Below are 18,724 nucleotides of genomic sequence, written 5' to 3'. Positions count from 1 at the left end.
TGTTGCTGCCGTGGAGAGCAGGGATGTCTTGGTCAACCTACCTTCAGAGATTTCACTGCTGCTGCTTGGCGTGAAGCTGGACGGCACAGCTGAGGAGCTCACAGGCAAAGAGGAGTCACTGGCTGCTGTTGAGGTGGGCAGTGCAGACCCAGAGCCAGCACTCCCACTCGACGTGGTGGGCTGCACAGTCCCAACACTTGCTGTACCAGCAGAGGACGATGGACCAGATGATGTTGCTGCCGTGGCGGGCTGGGATGTCTTGGTCAACCCAGCTTCAGTGATTTCACTGCTGCTGCTTGGCATGAAGCTGGATGGCACAGCTGAGGAGCTCACATGCAACAAGGAGTCACTGGCTGCTGTCGAGCTGGGCAGTGGAGAACCAGAGCCAGCACTCCCACTCGACGTTGTAGGCTTCACAGTCCCAATTCCCACTGTACCAGCAGAGGACGGTGGACCAGATGATGTTGCTGCCATGGCGGGCTGGGATGTCTTGGTCAACCTAGCTTCAGAGATATCTCTGCTGCTGCTTGGCGTGAAGCTGGGTGTCACAGCTGAGGAGCTCACAGGCAAAGAGGAGTCACTGGCTGCTGTCGAGGTGGGCAGTGCAGACCCAGAACCAGCAGTCCCACTCGACATGGTGGGATGCACAGTCCCAACACCTGCTGTACCAGCAGAGGACGGTGGACCAGATGAAGTTGCTGCCGTGGAGAGCAGGGATGTTTTGGTCAACCCAGCTTCAGTGATTTCACTGCTGCTGCTTGGCGTGAAGCTGGATGGCACAGCTGAGGAGCTCACAGGCAAAGAGGAGTCACTGGCTGCTGTCGAGATGGGCAGTGCAGACCCAGAGCCAGCACTCCCGCTCGACGTGGTGGGCTGCACAGTCCCAACACCCGCTGTACCAGCAGAGGACGGTGGACCAGATGAACTTGCCGCCGTGGCGGGCTGGGATGTCTTGGTCAACCCAGCTTCAGTGATTTCACTGCTGCTGCTTGGCGTGAAGCTGGATGGCACAGCTGAGGAGCTCACAGGCAAAGGGGAGTCACTGGCTGCTGTCGAGCTGGGCAGTGGAGAACCAGAGCCAGCACTCCCACTCGACATGGTGGGCTGCACAGTCCCAATACCCGCTGTACCAGCAGAGGACGGTGGACCAGATGATGTTGCTGCCGTGGCGGGCTGGGATGTTTTGGTCAACCCAGCTTCAGTGATTTCACTGCTGCTGCTTGGCGTGAAGCTGGATGGCACAGCTGATGAGCTCACAGGCAAAGAGGAGTCACTGGCTGCTGTCGAGGTGGGCAGTGCAGACCCAGAGCCAGCACTCCCACTCGACGTGGTGGGCTGTACAGTCCCAACACCCACTGTACCAGCAGAGGATGGTGGACCAGATGATGTTGCTGCCGTGGCGGGCTGGGATGTCTTGGTCAACCTACCTTCAGAGATTTCACTGCTGCTGCTTGGCGTGAAGCTGGATGGCACAGCTGAGGAGCTCACAGGCAAAAAGGAGTCACTGGCTCCTGTCGAGCTGGGCAGTGCAGACCCAGAGCCAGCACTCCCACTCGACGTGGTGGGATGCACAGTCCCAACACTCGCTGTACCAGCAGAGGACAGTGGACCAGATGATGTTGCTGCCGTGGCGGGCTGGGATGTCTTGGTCAACCCAGCTTCAGTGATTTCACTGCTGCTGCTTGGCGTGAAGCTGGATGGCACAGCTGAGGAGCTCACATGCAAAAAGGAGTCACTGGCTGCTGTCGAGGTGGGCAGTGCAGACCCAGAGCCAGCACTCCCGCTCGACGTTGTAGGCTTCACAGTCCCAATACCCACTGTACCAGCAGAGGACGATGGACCAGATGATGTTGCTGCCGTGGCGGGCTGGGATGTCTTGGTCAACCTACCTTCAGAGATTTCACTGCTGCTGCTTGGCGTGAAGCTGGATGGCACAGCTGAGGAGCTCACAGGCAAAGAGGAGTCACTGGCTGCTGTTGAGGTGGGCAGTGCAGACCCAGAGCCAGCACTCCCACTCGCCGTGGTGGGCTGCAAAGTCCCAACACTTGCTGTACCAGCAGAGGACGATGGACCAGATGATGTTGCTGCCGTGGCGGGCTGGGATGTCTTGGTCAACCCAGCTTCAGTGATTTCACTGCTGCTGCTTGGCATGAAGCTGGATGGCACAGCTGAGGAGCTCACATGCAAGGAGTCACTGGCTGCTGTCGAGCTGGGCAGTGGAGTACCGGAGCCAGCACTCCCGCTCGACGTTGTAGGCTTCACAGTCCCAATACCCACTGTACCAGCAGAGGACGGTGGACCAGATGATGTTGCTGCCATGGCGGGCTGGGATGTCTTGGTCAACCCAGCTTCAGAGATATCTTTGCTGCTGCTTGGCGTGAAGCTGGATGGCACAGCTGAGGAGCTCACAGGCAAAGAGGAGTCACTGGCTGCTGTCGAGATGGGCAGTGCAGACCCAGAGCCAGCACTCCCGCTCGACGTGGTGGGCTGCACAGTCCCAACACCCGCTGTACCAGCAGAGGACGGTGGACCAGATGAAGTTGCCGCCGTGGCGGGCTGGGATGCCTTTGCCAACCCAGCTTCAGTGATTTCACTGCTGCTGCTTGGCGTGAAGCTGGATGGCACAGCTGAGGAGCTCACAGGCAAAGGGGAGTCACTGGCTGCTGTCGAGCTCGGCAGTGTAGACCCAGAGCCAGCACTCCCACTCGACGTGGTGGGATGCACAGTCCTAACACCCGCTGTACCAGCAGAGGACGGTGGACCAGATGATGTTGCTGCCGTGGCGGGCTGAGATGCCTTTGTCAACCCAGCTTCAGTGATTTCACTGCTGCTGCTTGGCGTGAAGCTGGATGGCACAGCTGAGGAGCCCACAGGCAAAGAGGAGTCACTGGCTGCTGTCGATCTGGGCAGTGGAGAACCAGAGCCAGCACTCCCACTCGACATGGTGGGATGCACAGTCCCAACACTCGCTGTACCAGCAGAGGACAGTGGACCAGATGATGTTGCTGCCGTGGCGGGCTGGGATGTCTTGGTCAACCCAGCTTCAGTGATTTCACTGCTGCTGCTTGGCGTGAAGCTGGATGGCACAGCTGATGAGCTCACAGGCAAAGAGGAGTCACTGGCTGCTGTCGAGATGGACAGTGCAGACCCAGAGCCAGCACTCCCGCTCGACGTTGTAGGCTTCACAGTCCCAATACCCACTGTACCAGCAGAGGACGATGGACCAGATGATGTTGCTGCCGTGGCGGGCTGGGATGTCTTGGTCAACCTACCTTCAGAGATTTCACTGCTGCTGCTTGCCGTGAAGCTGGACGGCACAGCTGAGGAGCTCACAGGCAAAGAGGAGTCACTGGCTGCTGTTGAGGTGGGCAGTGCAGACCCAGAGCCAGCACTCCCACTCGACGTGGTGGGCTGCAAAGTCCCAACACTTGCTGTACCAGCAGAGGACGGTGGACCAGATGATGTTGCTGCCGTGGCGGGCTGGGATGTCTTGGTCAACCCAGCTTCAGTGATTTCACTGCTGCTGCTTGGCATGAAGCTGGATGGCACAGCTGAGGAGCTCACATGCAAGGAGTCACTGGCTGCTGTCGAGCTGGGCAGTGGAGTACCGGAGCCAGCACTCCCGCTCGACGTTGTAGGCTTCACAGTCCCAATACCCACTGTACCAGCAGAGGACGGTGGACCAGATGATGTTGCTGCCATGGCGGGCTGGGATGTCTTGGTCAACCTAGCTTCAGAGATATCTCTGCTGCTGCTTGGCGTGAAGCTGGATGGCACAGCTGAGGAGCTCACAGGCAAAGAGGAGTCACTGGCTGCTGTCGAGATGGGCAGTGCAGACCCAGAGCCAGCACTCCCGCTCGACGTGGTGGGCTGCACAGTCCCAACACCCGCTGTACCAGCAGAGGACGGTGGACCAGATGATGTTGCTGCCGTGGTGGGCTGGGATGTTTTGGTCAACCCAGCTTCAGTGATTTCACTGCTGCTGCTTGGCGTGAAGCTGGATGGCACAGCTGAGGAGCTCACAGGCAAAGAGGAGTCACTGGCTGCTGTTGAGCTGGGCAGTGCAGACCCAGAGCCAGCACTCCCACTCGACGTGGTGGGATGCACAGTCCCAACACTCGCTGTACCAGCAGAGGACAGTGGACCAGATGAAGTTGATGCTGTGGAGAGCAGGGATGTCGTGGTCAACCTAGCTTCAGAGATTTCACTGCTGCTGCTTGGCGTGAAGCTGGATGGCACAGCTGAGGAGCTCACATGCAAAAAGGAGTCACTGGCTGCTGTCGAGGTGGGCAGTGCAGACCCAGAGCCAGCACTCCCGCTCGACGTTGTAGGCTTCACAGTCCCAATACCCACTGTACCAGCAGAGGACGATGGACCAGATGATGTTGCTGCCGTGGCGGGCTGGGATGTCTTGGTCAACCTACCTTCAGAGATTTCACTGCTGCTGCTTGGCGTGAAGCTGGACGGCACAGCTGAGGAGCTCACAGGCAAAGAGGAGTCACTGGCTGCTGTTGAGGTGGGCAGTGCAGACCCAGAGCCAGCACTCCCACTCGACGTGGTGGGCTGCAAAGTCCCAACACTTGCTGTACCAGCAGAGGACGATGGACCAGATGATGTTGCTGCCGTGGCGGGCTGGGATGTCTTGGTCAACCCAGCTTCAGTGATTTCACTGCTGCTGCTTGGCATGAAGCTGGATGGCACAGCTGAGGAGCTCACATGCAAGGAGTCACTGGCTGCTGTCGAGCTGGGCAGTGGAGTACCGGAGCCAGCACTCCCGCTCGACGTTGTAGGCTTCACAGTCCCAATACCCACTGTACCAGCAGAGGACGGTGGACCAGATGATGTTGCTGCCATGGCGGGCTGGGATGTCTTGGTCAACCCAGCTTCAGAGATATCTTTGCTGCTGCTTGGCGTGAAGCTGGATGGCACAGCTGAGGAGCTCACAGGCAAAGAGGAGTCACTGGCTGCTGTCGAGATGGGCAGTGCAGACCCAGAGCCAGCACTCCCGCTCGACGTGGTGGGCTGCACAGTCCCAACACCCGCTGTACCAGCAGAGGACGGTGGACCAGATGAAGTGTCCGCCGTGGCGGGCTGGGATGCCTTTGCCAACCCAGCTTCAGTGATTTCACTGCTGCTGCTTGGCGTGAAGCTGGATGGCACAGCTGAGGAGCCCACAGGCAAAGGGGAGTCACTGGCTGCTGTCGAGCTGGGCAGTGGAGAACCAGAGCCAGCACTCGCATTCGACGTGGTGGGCTGCACAGTCCCAATACCCGCTGTACCAGCAGAGGACGGTGGACCAGATGATGTTGCTGCCGTGGCGGGCTGGGATGTTTTGGTCAACCCAGCTTCAGTGATTTCACTGCTGCTGCTTGGCGTGAAGCTGGATGGCACAGCTGATGAGCTCACAGGCAAAGAGGAGTCACTGGCTGCTGTCGAGGTGGGCAGTGCAGACCCAGAGCCAGCACTCCCACTCGACGTGGTGGGCTGTACAGTCCCAACACCCACTGTACCAGCAGAGGACGGTGGACCAGATGAAGTTGCTGCCGTGGCGGGCTGGGATGTCTTGGTCAACCTACCTTCAGAGATTTCACTGCTGCTGCTTGGCGTGAAGCTGGATGGCACAGCTGAGGAGCTCACAGGCAAAAAGGAGTCACTGGCTGCTGTCGAGCTGGGCAGTGCATACCCAGAGCCAGCACTCCCACTCGACGTGGTGGGATGCACAGTCCCAACACTCGCTGTACCAGCAGAGGACAGTGGACCAGATGATGTTGCTGCCGTGGCGGGCTGGGATGTCTTCGTCAACCCAGCTTCAGTGATTTCACTGCTGCTGCTTGGCGTGAAGCTGGATGGCACAGCTGAGGAGCTCACATGCAAAAAGGAGTCACTGGCTGCTGTCGAGATGGACAGTGCAGACCCAGAGCCAGCACTCCCGCTCGACGTTGTAGGCTTCACAGTCCCAATACCCACTGTACCAGCAGAGGACGATGGACCAGATGATGTTGCTGCCGTGGCGGGCTGGGATGTCTTGGTCAACCTACCTTCAGAGATTTCACTGCTGCTGCTTGCCGTGAAGCTGGACGGCACAGCTGAGGAGCTCACAGGCAAAGAGGAGTCACTGGCTGCTGTTGAGGTGGGCAGTGGAGACCCAGAGCCAGCACTCCCACTCGACGTGGTGGGCTGCAAAGTCCCAACACTTGCTGTACCAGCAGAGGACGGTGGACCAGATGATGTTGCTGCCGTGGCGGGCTGGGATGTCTTGGTCAACCCAGCTTCAGTGATTTCACTGCTGCTGCTTGGCATGAAGCTGGATGGCACAGCTGAGGAGCTCACATGCAAGGAGTCACTGGCTGCTGTCGAGCTGGGCAGTGGAGTACCGGAGCCAGCACTCCCGCTCGACGTTGTAGGCTTCACAGTCCCAATACCCACTGTACCAGCAGAGGACGGTGGACCAGATGATGTTGCTGCCATGGCGGGCTGGGATGTCTTGGTCAACCTAGCTTCAGAGATATCTCTGCTGCGGCTTGGCGTGAAGCTGGATGGCACAGCTGAGGAGCTCACAGGCAAAGAGGAGTCACTGGCTGCTGTCGAGATGGGCAGTGCAGACCCAGAGCCAGCACTCCCGCTCGACGTGGTGGGCTGCACAGTCCCAACACCCGCTGTACCAGCAGAGGACGGTGGACCAGATGATGTTGCTGCCGTGGTGGGCTGGGATGTTTTGGTCAACCCAGCTTCAGTGATTTCACTGCTGCTGCTTGGCGTGAAGCTGGATGGCACAGCTGAGGAGCTCACAGGCAAAGAGGAGTCACTGGCTGCTGTTGAGCTGGGCAGTGCAGACCCAGAGCCAGCACTCCCACTCGACGTGGTGGGATGCACAGTCCCAACACTCGCTGTACCAGCAGAGGACAGTGGACCAGATGAAGTTGATGCTGTGGAGAGCAGGGATGTCGTGGTCAACCTAGCTTCAGAGATTTCACTGCTGCTGTTTGGCGTAAAGACGGATGGCACAGCTGAGGAGCTCACATGCAAAGAGGAGTCACTGGCTGCTGTCGAGGTGGGCAGTGGAGAACCAGAGCCAGCACTCCCGCTCGACGTTGTAGGCTTCACAGTCCCAATACCAGCTATACCAGCAGAGGACGGTGGACCAGATGATGTTGCTGCCGTGGAGGGCTGGGATGTCTTGGTCAACCCAGCTTCAGAGATTTTACTGCTGATGCTTGGCGTGAAGCTGGATGGCACAGCTGAGGAGCTCACAGGCAAAGGGGAGTCACTGGCTGCTGTCGAGCTGGGCAGTGCAGACCCAGAGCCAGCACTCCCACTCGACGTGGTGGGATGCACAGTCCCAACACTCGCTGTACCAGCAGAGGACAGTGGACCAGATGATGTTGCTGCCGTGGCGGGCTGGGATGTTTCGGTCCACCCCGCTTCAGTGATTTCACTGCTGCTGCTTGGCGTGAAGCTGGATGGCACAGCTGAGGAGCTCACATGCAAAAAGGAGTCACTGGCTGCTGTCGAGATGGGCAGTGCAGACCCAGAGCCTGCACTCCCGCTCAACGTTGTAGGCTTCACAGTCCCAATACCCACTGTACCAGCAGAGGACGGTGGACCAGATGATGTTGCTGCCGTGGCGGGCTGGGATGTTTTGGTCAACCCAGCTTCAGTGATTTCACTGCTGCTGCTTGGCATGAAGCTGGATGGCACAGCTGAGGAGCTCACAGGCAAAGAGGAGTCACTGGCTGCTGTTGAGGTGGGCAGTGCAGACCCAGAGCCAGCACTCCCACTCGACGTGGTGGGATGCACAGTCCCAACACTCGCTGTACCAGCAGAGGACAGTGGACCAGATGAAGTTGATGCTGTGGAGAGCAGGGATGTCGTGGTCAACCTAGCTTCAGAGATTTCACTGCTGCTGTTTGGCGTAAAGCCGGATGGCACAGCTGAGGAGCCCACAGGCAAAGAGGAGTCACTGGCTGCTGTCGAGGTGGGCAGTGGAGAACCAGAGCCAGCACTCCCACTCGACATGGTGGGCTGCACAGTCCCAGTATCCACTGTACCAGCAGAGGACGGAGGACCAGATGATGTTGCTGCCGTGGCGGGCTGGGATGTCTTGGTCAACCTACCTTCAGAGATTTCACTGCTGCTGTTTGGCGTGAAGCTGGATGGCACAGCTGAGGAGCTGACAGGCAAAGAGGAGTCAATGGCTGCTGTCGAGCTGGGCAGTGGAGAACCAGAGCCAGCAGTCCCACTCGACATGGTGGGCTGCACAGTCCCAACACCCGCTGTACCAGCAGAGGACGGTGGACCAGATGAAATTGCTGCCGTGGAGGGCTGGGATGCCTTGGTCAACCCAGCTTCAGTGATTTCACTGCTGCTGCTTGGCGTGAAGCTGGATGGCACAGCTGAGGAGCCCACAGGCAAAGGGGAGTCACTGGCTGCTGTCGAGCTGGGCAGTGCAGACCCAGAGCCAGCACTCCCACTCGACGTGGTGGGATGCACAGTCCGAACACCCGCTGTACCAGCAGAGGACGGTGGACCAGATGATGTTGCTGCCGTGGCGGGCTGGGATGCCTTTGTCAACCCAGCTTCAGTGATTTCACTGCTGCTGCTTGGCGTGAAGCTGGATGCCACAGCTGAGGAGCCCACAGGCAAAGAGGAGTCAATGGCTGCTGTCGATCTGGGCAGTGGAGAACCAGAGCCAGCACTCCCGCTCGACGTGGTGGGCTGCACAGTCCCAATACCCGCTGTACCAGCAGAGGACGGTGGACCAGATGATGTTGCTGCCGTGGCGGGCTGGGATGTCTTGGTCAACCTACCTTCAGAGATTTCACTGCTGCTGCTTGGCGTGAAGCTGGGTGTCACAGCTGAGGAGCTCAGAGGCAAAGAGGAGTCACTGGCTGCTGTCGAGCTGGGCAGTGGAGAACCAGAGCCAGCAGTCCCACTCGACATGGTGGGATGCACAGTCCCAACACCTGCTGTACCAGCAGAGGACGGTGGACCAGATGAAGTTGCTGCCGTGGAGAGCAGGGATGGTTTGGTCAACCCAGCTTCAGTGATTTCACTGCTGCTGCTTGGCGTGAAGCTGGATGGCACAGCTGAGGAGCTCACAGGCAAAGAGGAGTCACTGGCTGCTGTCAAGATGGGCAGTGCAGACCCAGAGCCAGCACTCCCGCTCGACGTGGTGGGCTGCACAGTCCCAACACCCGCTGTACCAGCAGAGGACGGTGGACCAGATGATGTTGCTGCCGTGGCGGGCTGGGATGTTTTGGTCAACCTACCTTCAGAGATTTCACTGCTGCTGCTTGGCGTGAAGCTGGATGGCACAGCTGAGGAGCCCACAGGCAAAGAGGAGTCACTGGCTGCTGTCGATCTGGGCAGTGGAGAACCAGAGCCAGCACTCCCACTCGACATGGTGGGCTGCACAGTCCCAACACCTGCTGTACCAGCAGAGGACGGTGGACCAGATGAAGTTGCTGCCGTGGCAGGCTGGGATGTCTTGGTCAACCCAGCTTCAGTGATTTCACTGCTGCTGCTTGGCGTGAAGCTGGATGGCACAGCTGAGGAGCTCACAGGCAAAGAGGAGTCACTGGCTGCTGTCAAGCTGGGCAGTGCAGACCCAGAGCCAGCACTCCCGCTCGACGTGGTGGGCTGCACAGTCCCAACACTCGCTGTACCAGCAGAGGACGATGGACCAGATGATGTTGCTGCTGTGGCGGGCTGGGATGCCTTCGTCAACCCAGCTTCAGTGATTTCTCTGCTGCTGCTTGGCGTGAAGCTGGATGGCACAGCTGAGGAACTCACAGGCAAAGAGGAGTCACTGGCTGCTGTCGAGATGGGCAGTGGAGAACCAGAGCCAGCACTCCCACTCGACATGGTGGGCTGCACAGTCCCAATACCCACTGTACCAGCAGAGGACGGTGGACCCCATGATGTTGCTGCCGTGGCGGGCTGGGATGTTTTGGTCAACCCAGCTTCAGTGATTTCACTGCTGCTGCTTGGCGTGAAGCTGGATGGCACAGCTGAGGAGCTCACAGGCAAAGAGGAGTCACTGGCTGCTGTTGAGCTGGGCAGTGGAGACCCAGAGCCAGCACTCCCACTCGACGTGGTGGGATGCACAGTCCCAACACTCGCTGTACCAGCAGAGGACGGTGGACCAGATGAAGTTGATGCTGTGGAGAGCAGGGATGTCGTGGTCAACCTAGCTTCAGAGATTTCACTGCTGCTGTTTGGCGTAAAGCCGGATGGCACAGCTGAGGAGCCCACAGGCAAAGAGGAGTCACTGGCTGCTGTCGAGGTGGGCAGTGGAGAACCAGAGCCAGCACTCCCACTCGACGTTGTAGGCTTCACAGTCCCAATACCAGCTATACCAGCAGAGGACGGTGGACCAGATGATGTTGCTGCCGTGGAGGGCTGGGATGTCTTGGTCAACCCAGCTTCAGAGATTTCACTGCTGCTGCTTGGCGTGAAGCTGGATGGCACAGCTGAGGAGCTCACAGGCAAAGGGGAGTCACTGGCTGCTGTCGAGATGGGCAGTGCAGACCCAGAGCCAGCACTCCCACTCGACGTGGTGGGATGCACAGTCCCAACACTCGCTGTACCAGCAGAGGACAGTGGACCAGATGATGTTGCTGCCGTGGCGGACTGGGATGTTTCGGTCCACCCCGCTTCAGTGATTTCACGGCTGCTGCTTGGTGTGAAGCTGGATGGCACAGCTGAGGAGCTCACATGCAACAAGGAGTCACTGGCTGCTGTCGAGCTGGGCAGTGCAGACCCAGAGCCAGCACTCCCACTCGACGTGGTGGGATGCACAGTCCCAACACTCGCTGTACCAGCAGAGGACAGTGGACCAGATGAAGTTGCTGCCGTGGCGGGCTGGGATGTCTTGGTCAACCCAGCTTCAGTGATTTCACTGCTGCTGCTTGGCATGAAACTGGATGGCACAGATGAGGAGCTCACATGCAACAAGGAGTCACTGGCTGCTGTCGAGGTGGGCAGTGCAGACCCAGAGCCAGCACGCCCGCTCGACGTTGTAGGCTTCACAGTCCCAATACCCACTGTACCAGCAGAGGACGGTGGACCAGATGATGTTGCTGCCGTGGCGGGCTGGGATGTCTTGGTCAACCTAGCTTCAGAGATATCTCTGCTGCTGCTTGGCGTGAAGCTGGATGGCACAGCTGAGGAGCTCACAGGCAAAGAGGAGTCACTGGCTGCTGTCGAGCTGGGCAGTGCAGACCCAGAACCAGCACTCCCACTCGATGTTGTGGGATGCACAGTCCCAACACTCGGTGTTCCAGCAGAGGACGGTGTACCATATGAAGTTGCTGCCGTGGCGGGCTGGGATGTCTTGGTCAACCTACCTACAGAGATTTCACTGCTGCTGCTTGGCGTGAAGCTGGATGGCACAGCTGAGGAGCTCACAGGCAAAGAGGAGTCACTGGCTGCTGTCGAGCTGGGCAGTGGAGAACCAGAGCCAGCAGTCCCACTCGACATGGTGGGCTGCACAGTCCCAACACCCGCTGTACCAGCAGAGGACAGTGGACCAGATGATGTTGCTGCCGTGGCAGGCTGGGATGTCTTGGTCAACCTACCTTCAGAGATTTCACTGCTGCTGCTTGGCGTGAAGCTGGATGGCACAGCTGAGGAGCTCACATGCAAAGAGGAGTCACTGGCTGCTGTTGAGCTGGGCAGTGCAGACCCAGAGCCATCACTCCCGCTCGACGTGGTGGGCTGCACAGTCCCAACACTCGCTGTACCAGCAGAGGACGATGGACCAGATGATGTTTCTGCTGTGGCGGGCTGGGATGCCTTCGTCAACCCAGCTTCAGTGATTTCTCTGCTGCTGCTTGGCATGAAGCTGGATGTCACAGCTGAGGAGCTCACAGGCAAAGAGGAGTCACTGGCTGCTGTCGAGCTGGGCAGTGCAGACCCAGAGCCAGCACTCCCACTCGACGTGGTGGGCTGCACTGTCCCAATACCCACTGTACCAGCAGAGGACGATGGACCAAATGAAGTTGCTGCCGTGGTGGGCTGGGATGTCTTTGTCAACCCAGCTTCAATGATTTCTCTGCTGCTGCTTGGCGTGAAGCTGGATGGCACAGCTGAGGAACTCACAGGCAAAGAGGAATCACTGGCTGCTTTCGAGATGGGCAGTGCAGACCCAGAACCAGCACTCCCACTCAACGCTGTAGGCTGCATAGTCCCAATACCCACTGTACCAGCAGAGGACGATGGACCAGATGATGTTGCTGCCGTGGCGCGCTGGGATGTTTTGGTCAATCCAGCTTCAGTGATTTCTCTGCTGCTGCTTGGCGTGAAGCTGGATGGCACAGCTGAGGAGCTCACAGGCAAAGAGGAGTCACTGGCTGCTGTCGAGCTGGGCAGTGCAGATCCAGAGCCTGCACTCCCACTCGACGTGGTAGGCTGCACAGTCCCAACACCCACTGTACCAGCAGAGGACGGTGGACCAGATGATGTTGCTGCCGTGGCGGGCTGGGATGTCTTGGTCAACCCAGTTTCAGTGATTTCACTGCTGCTGCTTGGCATGAAGCTGGACGGCACAGCTGAGGAGCTCACAGGCAAAGAGGAGTCACTGGCTGCTGTCGAGATGGGCAGTGCAGACCCAGAACCAGCACTCCCACTCCAGTTTGATGGCTGTACTGTCTCAACAGGTGCTATAGTAGCAGAGGACTGTGAACTCGATGATGTTGCTGCCGTGGAGAGCTGGGATGTCTTGGTCAACCTACCTTCAGTGATTTCACTGCTGATGCTTGGTGTCATGTTGGATTGCACATGTCCGTCACTATCAAGGTTAGAGTTGTTACTTGCAGCTGCGAAACTGGGCTTTTGAGTCACAGTGCCAAGAATGCTGTTTGCTGTGGACAGAGTTGTAGATTTGCTTTGTGTTGTGCCATCAATGTTTACCAACATTGCTGACAAAAATATTAGTGTTAGGAAAATATTTTGTGTTTTTTTTTTTTTTTTCTTGTATTGTCGTATACTTTATGCCTTTTACATTTCAGGTACTTCCTTTTTTTCTCTTTGTTTTTCATCTTAGATTACAATTTTGTCTTTTTTTTGTTTTTTTTTTTCTATAATCTTTTTCACTTCTTAAATTGTCTCAATAAACTCATATTTTTATTATTCTTTTATTGCTCATGTTTCCCACCCACTTGCCACAGGCCACAGGAGGCCCAACTCAGCCCTTTCTGCAGGCATCTGATGTGTCATGCCACTATGGCAATGGCTGTCTGACACTGTGACTCTCAGACTCTGGCACTCACCTGTCACTTAGCAGCAACCAAACATCAGTGTTGTCTTTATCCTTCTCTGAGATGAAATTCAGACAAGGACTTGTCATAGTGCCATACCAACTCAACTTATGGCAAATAATTTTATGCATTTTGATATTCTGGCTAAAAGCTTTCTTGAACAGTGAAAAATATTAAGTTTTCTGTCCATTTTGAAAAAGGATTTTGAGAATAGGTTTCAATATTTTCAAAAATGTCTTCCATTTTATGGTACATCTTTGATTCCATTTTCAGTGTACATTCTGTATACATCAGCCTGGAATTTTCAATTTGAATACACAGAATGCAATCAGGTGCGATCAGATATTCAAGTCAAAAATATTCTCATACCTTCCTACTGGACTTCTGTAAGGCCTGTCTTACCAGGGAAAAATATCCCTTTTTTCATATACATGCCTTATTCACATTTTATATTTTTGGTTGTACATACATTTGTGAACAATTATTTTCAAGGATCAATCACATAAAACGTAAAATTTCATGAAAAATCTCGGAGGAGCACCTGAGGAATTCGCCAAGAATCACAACCACTTCCATCAAACCAGACTGATGCATTAGTTTCACACACAAAAAAATGTCAAATAGCCCACAAGTTTCCAATTCTGGTTGCTTCCTTCCCCCCCCCCCCCCCCCCCCCCCCCCCATATTTTAATATGGTTTTTATGTTTAAAAAAAAAAGAATGGGTTGTTACTTAGATACATCAACTATTTTATACATTTTATATGCAGCCCAGGACAACTCCTCTTCACTCAATGCGGTGCTGGCAATTCGAATGTTTGGACACTCGTGTTTTAAGGTTTTTTTTTTCTTCTTTTGTTCTATCTTTTTCCTTCATTTTCTTTTCTTTTTTTTTTTAACTCTATTAATTCTTCCCCAGTGACCTGGATTTCTCTTTTATTTCCCCTTGTAGTTATCGAGTTTTGTTGTACTTTTAGCTGTCTACATTTTTTTTTTTACATTTGTATTGACATTTTATATTGATCTATTTCCTGTATATGTTGTTTTTCATTTTAATTTCTTTCATCTCTCTAACTACAATTTTTGCATATGTCTTTACACTGCAATTTTATAGCGTTTTTATAGCTGTTTTCCAAAGACTGCAATTATTTTTGCAAAATTTTCTCTTCTTTAGTCCTTTGTAGTCATTATTTAAATTCCCCTGTTTTGTGAGATCTATACATCTTCATTGCACTCTTGGTTTCAGGCAGGGGAGATTAGTATTTTTTTATACCCAAAATAATTGATTATCTCGAGAGAAAATTCATTTATTTCCTGTGTTTTCTTGTATCTCTAATTATGGAATAATAATAACTACTATTGTTTGCAATCTGAAAAATTTCTTATACTCCTTAAAAGAAAAAACAAATCCTGTTTCAGTTCTGATTGTGTACAGACTGATTCAGATCCATTTCATTTACATCCCCCACTAATTTTATCTTGATTTTAAGTGTTGTTTTTGTTTCTTCTAGAAACACATCATCTGCTGTCTCGTTTTAATATTATTCCTTAAAAACACTTTGCTGATATCCTAGCTCTTTATTTTCAACTGTGTAAAGCTTTGAGTATCCTCATACAGGTGTACTGGAATAGCTCTACCAAAATGTTAACTTGTTTTGGCTCTATGTATCTCTAAAATCAAAGTTGCATTCATCATATAATTTAGCATAGAAATAACAGCATGTAATATATACGCATTCTGCAAAATTCCTCCTACAGATCAATAATTTTTCTGCATCCCAACACAGCTCAAATTGTATGATTCTCTGTATGTATTCTTTGGACTCTTAAGAGAAGGAAGAAATTTATACTCATCTGCATTGAATGTCACAGAACTAGATAGTAAGAATAAATAAGAGAACCCTTTGAATTTCTAGATAGTATTTCAAGCTTCTCTTGCAGTACATTGGGAAAACAGCATAATTAATATAACCCAGCCCATATTTTCTTATCTTTCTCTTTCTAAAGAGTCTCTCAGGAGAGAATAATTGGCAAAATAGAGCATTCATTGATCTCATATCTATAGAATTTAAGATTTAAGGCCAAGAAACATCATAAAATCTGTTCATGCACCACATGTTACATTTTTGGATGTGTTTTCCACATATTTTTCTCTCACTCATTTATTCATTTGCAACTTTATGCGCTACTAAAATGCCTACTGAAATATAGACATTTAAGAGAAATTACAAAATAAATTCTAACTATAAACAGTGTATATTTATTTTATATTTATTTTTAGCCAGCCCTCTCTCAAATTATTGTTTCAAATCTATCTCCAGGACATCCTCTAAAAAATATTGCAAATGCAAATAGTCAAATAGATTTTAACTTACACAGAAAAAGAGAGAAAATGAAATGCCAGGGGTAATTCCAAATCTCCATGATGAGTTCTCTCCTCCTTACAGTACACTCTCCATTTGTGAAACTGACATTTTGGATTGAAGGCGTCAGTAATTCAAAGAGGGCGAGGCTTCATTGTTACGTCTCAGCTACAGTTAATCCTTCACACAGGTGGGATCACAGCCAATGTAATGAAATTCTCACACCTGACTTCTAGTATCATAAATTCCAAAGTTTTCAGTTGAAGTATGCTTGCGTTTCTATAGTAGAACAAAGTCGGAATGTGATTCAAAGTCCAGTGCGTCAAAAGGAAAGACTTACGGAATTCATGTGCAGTGCATCACACCCAAACACTGTTCGATATTTGATTAGCAGGGCTCTTTAACAACCTTGGACATGGGTCGTGCATGACTAAGATACAGTCCTGTGTTGCCTTGAGCCCAAAAGCCTAACTCTAATCTGGAGATACAACTTCCCTCTACAAATATTTTCTGTATTTTGAAATAGTTGAGGAGTAGTTATTGAGGTAATAACTTGGATTTTTATTGGATACCAAATTACTACAAATGCATCAGCCTTTTGTTCTTCAACACTGTAGACAGGCTGGAGCAGCTGTGCATCTCTGCTAGTTCACCTCTTTGAGCTAGGTGGAAAATACCAAATAACCTACCTACTCATTCTCAGCTGCATTTCTCCAAATTTTCTTCAGTAAGCAAGCTCCTCCTAATGATACACAGGTGATACCACTGGTCACCAGCCCTGGGCTCCATCTTCATCCTGATGAGACTATACCCATCTCCCTTCACTTCAGTGACTATTAATGATAGAAACCCCCCACTTTTCCATGTCTAGAGACTCATCAAAGACTTAAACGTTTAAGTTATCTCATATTTTTAATACCTTTTCCTGGCTCATGTTTGTTTTCAGCCACAAAGTGCTTATAGGAATGCCGCTATACACTCAGAGCACTTGTGGCTCTTTGCAGTGTGGAAGGGCTCCCTCTTACTCTGTAGCTCAGGGGGAGTTAATACTTGTGTCTCTGGGGGATGCTGCCACTGCTGGCACAGCCGGAGCTGTGAAAGTAACTGAAGTTCTGCACTACCTGCCTAATACATGTATTACATGTATTCACATTAGTTGGCCTTTAATTTGCAATCTCCTCTGCCTCAATTGTAAACCGTATTATTCTGTGTCTTCCTTTTCTCCTACATCTCCCTGGTTGGTTTTCATTCTGTTTCTTTCTTTTGCTTCTTTAAAACTAAATGGGTCCTGTTTTCCTAGTCACACAAGTTAGGACACTAATTCTCCAACATATTCATCTTTTTTTTTCTTTTTTTTTTTTCTTCTTTTTTTATTTTTTTAAGGAAAGAATGAGGAAATGAAGGGTATAATTGACAGTAGAAGAATTTGTTTCACTGTTATCAGGACAGTCACTCTGGTTTTCCATCGAGAATACCCTACGTGATACAGTTAGTGTCACAGAACTGATGAAACAGGACCATTACCTATTTGAGGACTTCTCGAGTTTTCAAGTCCTAACACATCTGTAACTATATAAGTCTTAGATTTTTAGATTTTGCTGAAGTGGGTGTGTTTTCTTAACTTCATTTCATTTTGGTTTTACTTTGACAGGGAAGTGAGACCAAGGCAAACAGTCCTTGAAATGAACCAAGGAAACGGTACTGTTGTTCTTTCATGTGAGGTAGAGTAGCAGATTTCTGCTTCACGCTTTGTTTGTTGTAGGAACTCCTGACACAGTCAGATGTTTTCTAAGCAATCACTAATTTCCCCCCTAATCTTCTCCATGGCCTATGCAGGTCCTACTCATCTACTAACAATGTTTGAGCATCAGTTCCCTTGCCAACTAGAGTCCTCTGTCCCTACTGAAGGAAGAGCAAAATATATCCTTCATTAACTTGCTTGCCCAGAATCATCTTCGGTGAAATGAAACATATTTTCTACTGCTTACAAAAGGTATTTATGAGTTCTCAGGCCAGATTACGTCAAACTATTCTACTATTTCTGAAATGTTCAGGAGAAGGAAACACAGTGGGCCTTATGCAAAAGCAGATTTCTGACTCCTGACTGTAAAATCACAACAAAATCCCAGAAGGCCTAATTCAGAGAAACAGTTCCCAGGAGTCTTGAACTCTTTTGACTTTCATCTCTCCATACCCAACTATCCAAAATGCAGCATCATCACGCTAAGAAAAATCATGGTCTTGGCTTAAAAAAAATCAAGATAAAAACAAAAAGGGAACAAAGGCAAGATATGTATTTTATTTACCTCCTGGATTTGCAGAACTCTGATGTTTGTGTCGAGATACTTTTTACTGTCATTCTAGTGATCAGAAATTTAAAATGGAAGAAATATAAATACTGAAGACTTTTTTTTTCTGTGGGATTTTGAGGCTTTAAAAAGCAGAACACTTGATCGTAGCTATATCAAAGGATCTGTAACACGGTACTGCATAATGCTGTGTAGAAAAATTGTCTCTTTCAGTTTGACCAGGAAAAGGAAGAAAAGAAAATGACTCTAAACAAGAAAGTCCAGTTCTCCATCATGCAGCATCACTCACACAGCATCTGCTTCAGAAACACATCCAATAGCCTACTGCCAGAGAACAAATATCCGCGTTAATCATAAACCACAGATGAGAATTAAGAAATTAACCATGGTTTCCAGGGTAGAATTCAAAAGACGTTGCTCAGCCAGGAATTATTGCCAACAATAACAATGTAAATTCATTACATAGAGCTGGCATGCAAAACTAAAACAGCGACTTTCCAAGGAAGATCAGCCTTTGAGGCTTTCTGCAGGATAGCTAGTTCTGTTCTCAGAAACTAACAGAAGGATTATGTTAGACACAGAGAGAACAGGCTGCTGTCAACGTGACTACTGATACTCAACGTTTTGATGTCTGTTTCCCTCTACATATTTCAGGATTAAGAGAATGAGACATTTTCTTTTTTCTTTTTTTCTAAATAGAACTTCCTAGCAACACTGAGAAGTTCCCTATGTGTAGGAAATCTACATTCAGTAGTATAACACTTGTGACTTTATAGAGTATGTTAAACCTCCTGT

At 51.4% G+C, this 18,724-nt stretch overlaps 1 protein-coding gene across 1 annotated transcript; it reads right to left on the bottom strand.

The window, feature by feature from the left end:
• Window positions 1-346: 346 nt before the first annotated feature.
• On the bottom strand, window positions 347-11,841 carry LOC101747234 (serine-rich adhesin for platelets-like). The gene is made up of 5 exons (XM_046903967.1): window positions 10,532-11,841; window positions 4,128-4,906; window positions 2,745-2,810; window positions 1,357-1,973; window positions 347-499 (listed from the first exon to the last, which is right to left on the bottom strand). Exons 1-5 carry the CDS (start codon window positions 11,839-11,841, stop codon window positions 347-349), a joined length of 2,925 nt encoding a protein of 974 aa, XP_046759923.1.
• Between the last annotated feature and the right edge of the window lie 6,883 nt (window positions 11,842-18,724).

Source organism: Gallus gallus, chromosome 1 (genome assembly GCF_016699485.2).
Source record: "Gallus gallus isolate bGalGal1 chromosome 1, bGalGal1.mat.broiler.GRCg7b, whole genome shotgun sequence".
Lineage (NCBI taxonomy): Eukaryota > Metazoa > Chordata > Aves > Galliformes > Phasianidae > Gallus > Gallus gallus.
The sequence above is the reverse complement of the archived record's forward strand: the minus strand, read 5'-3'. Positions and strand labels throughout refer to the sequence as shown.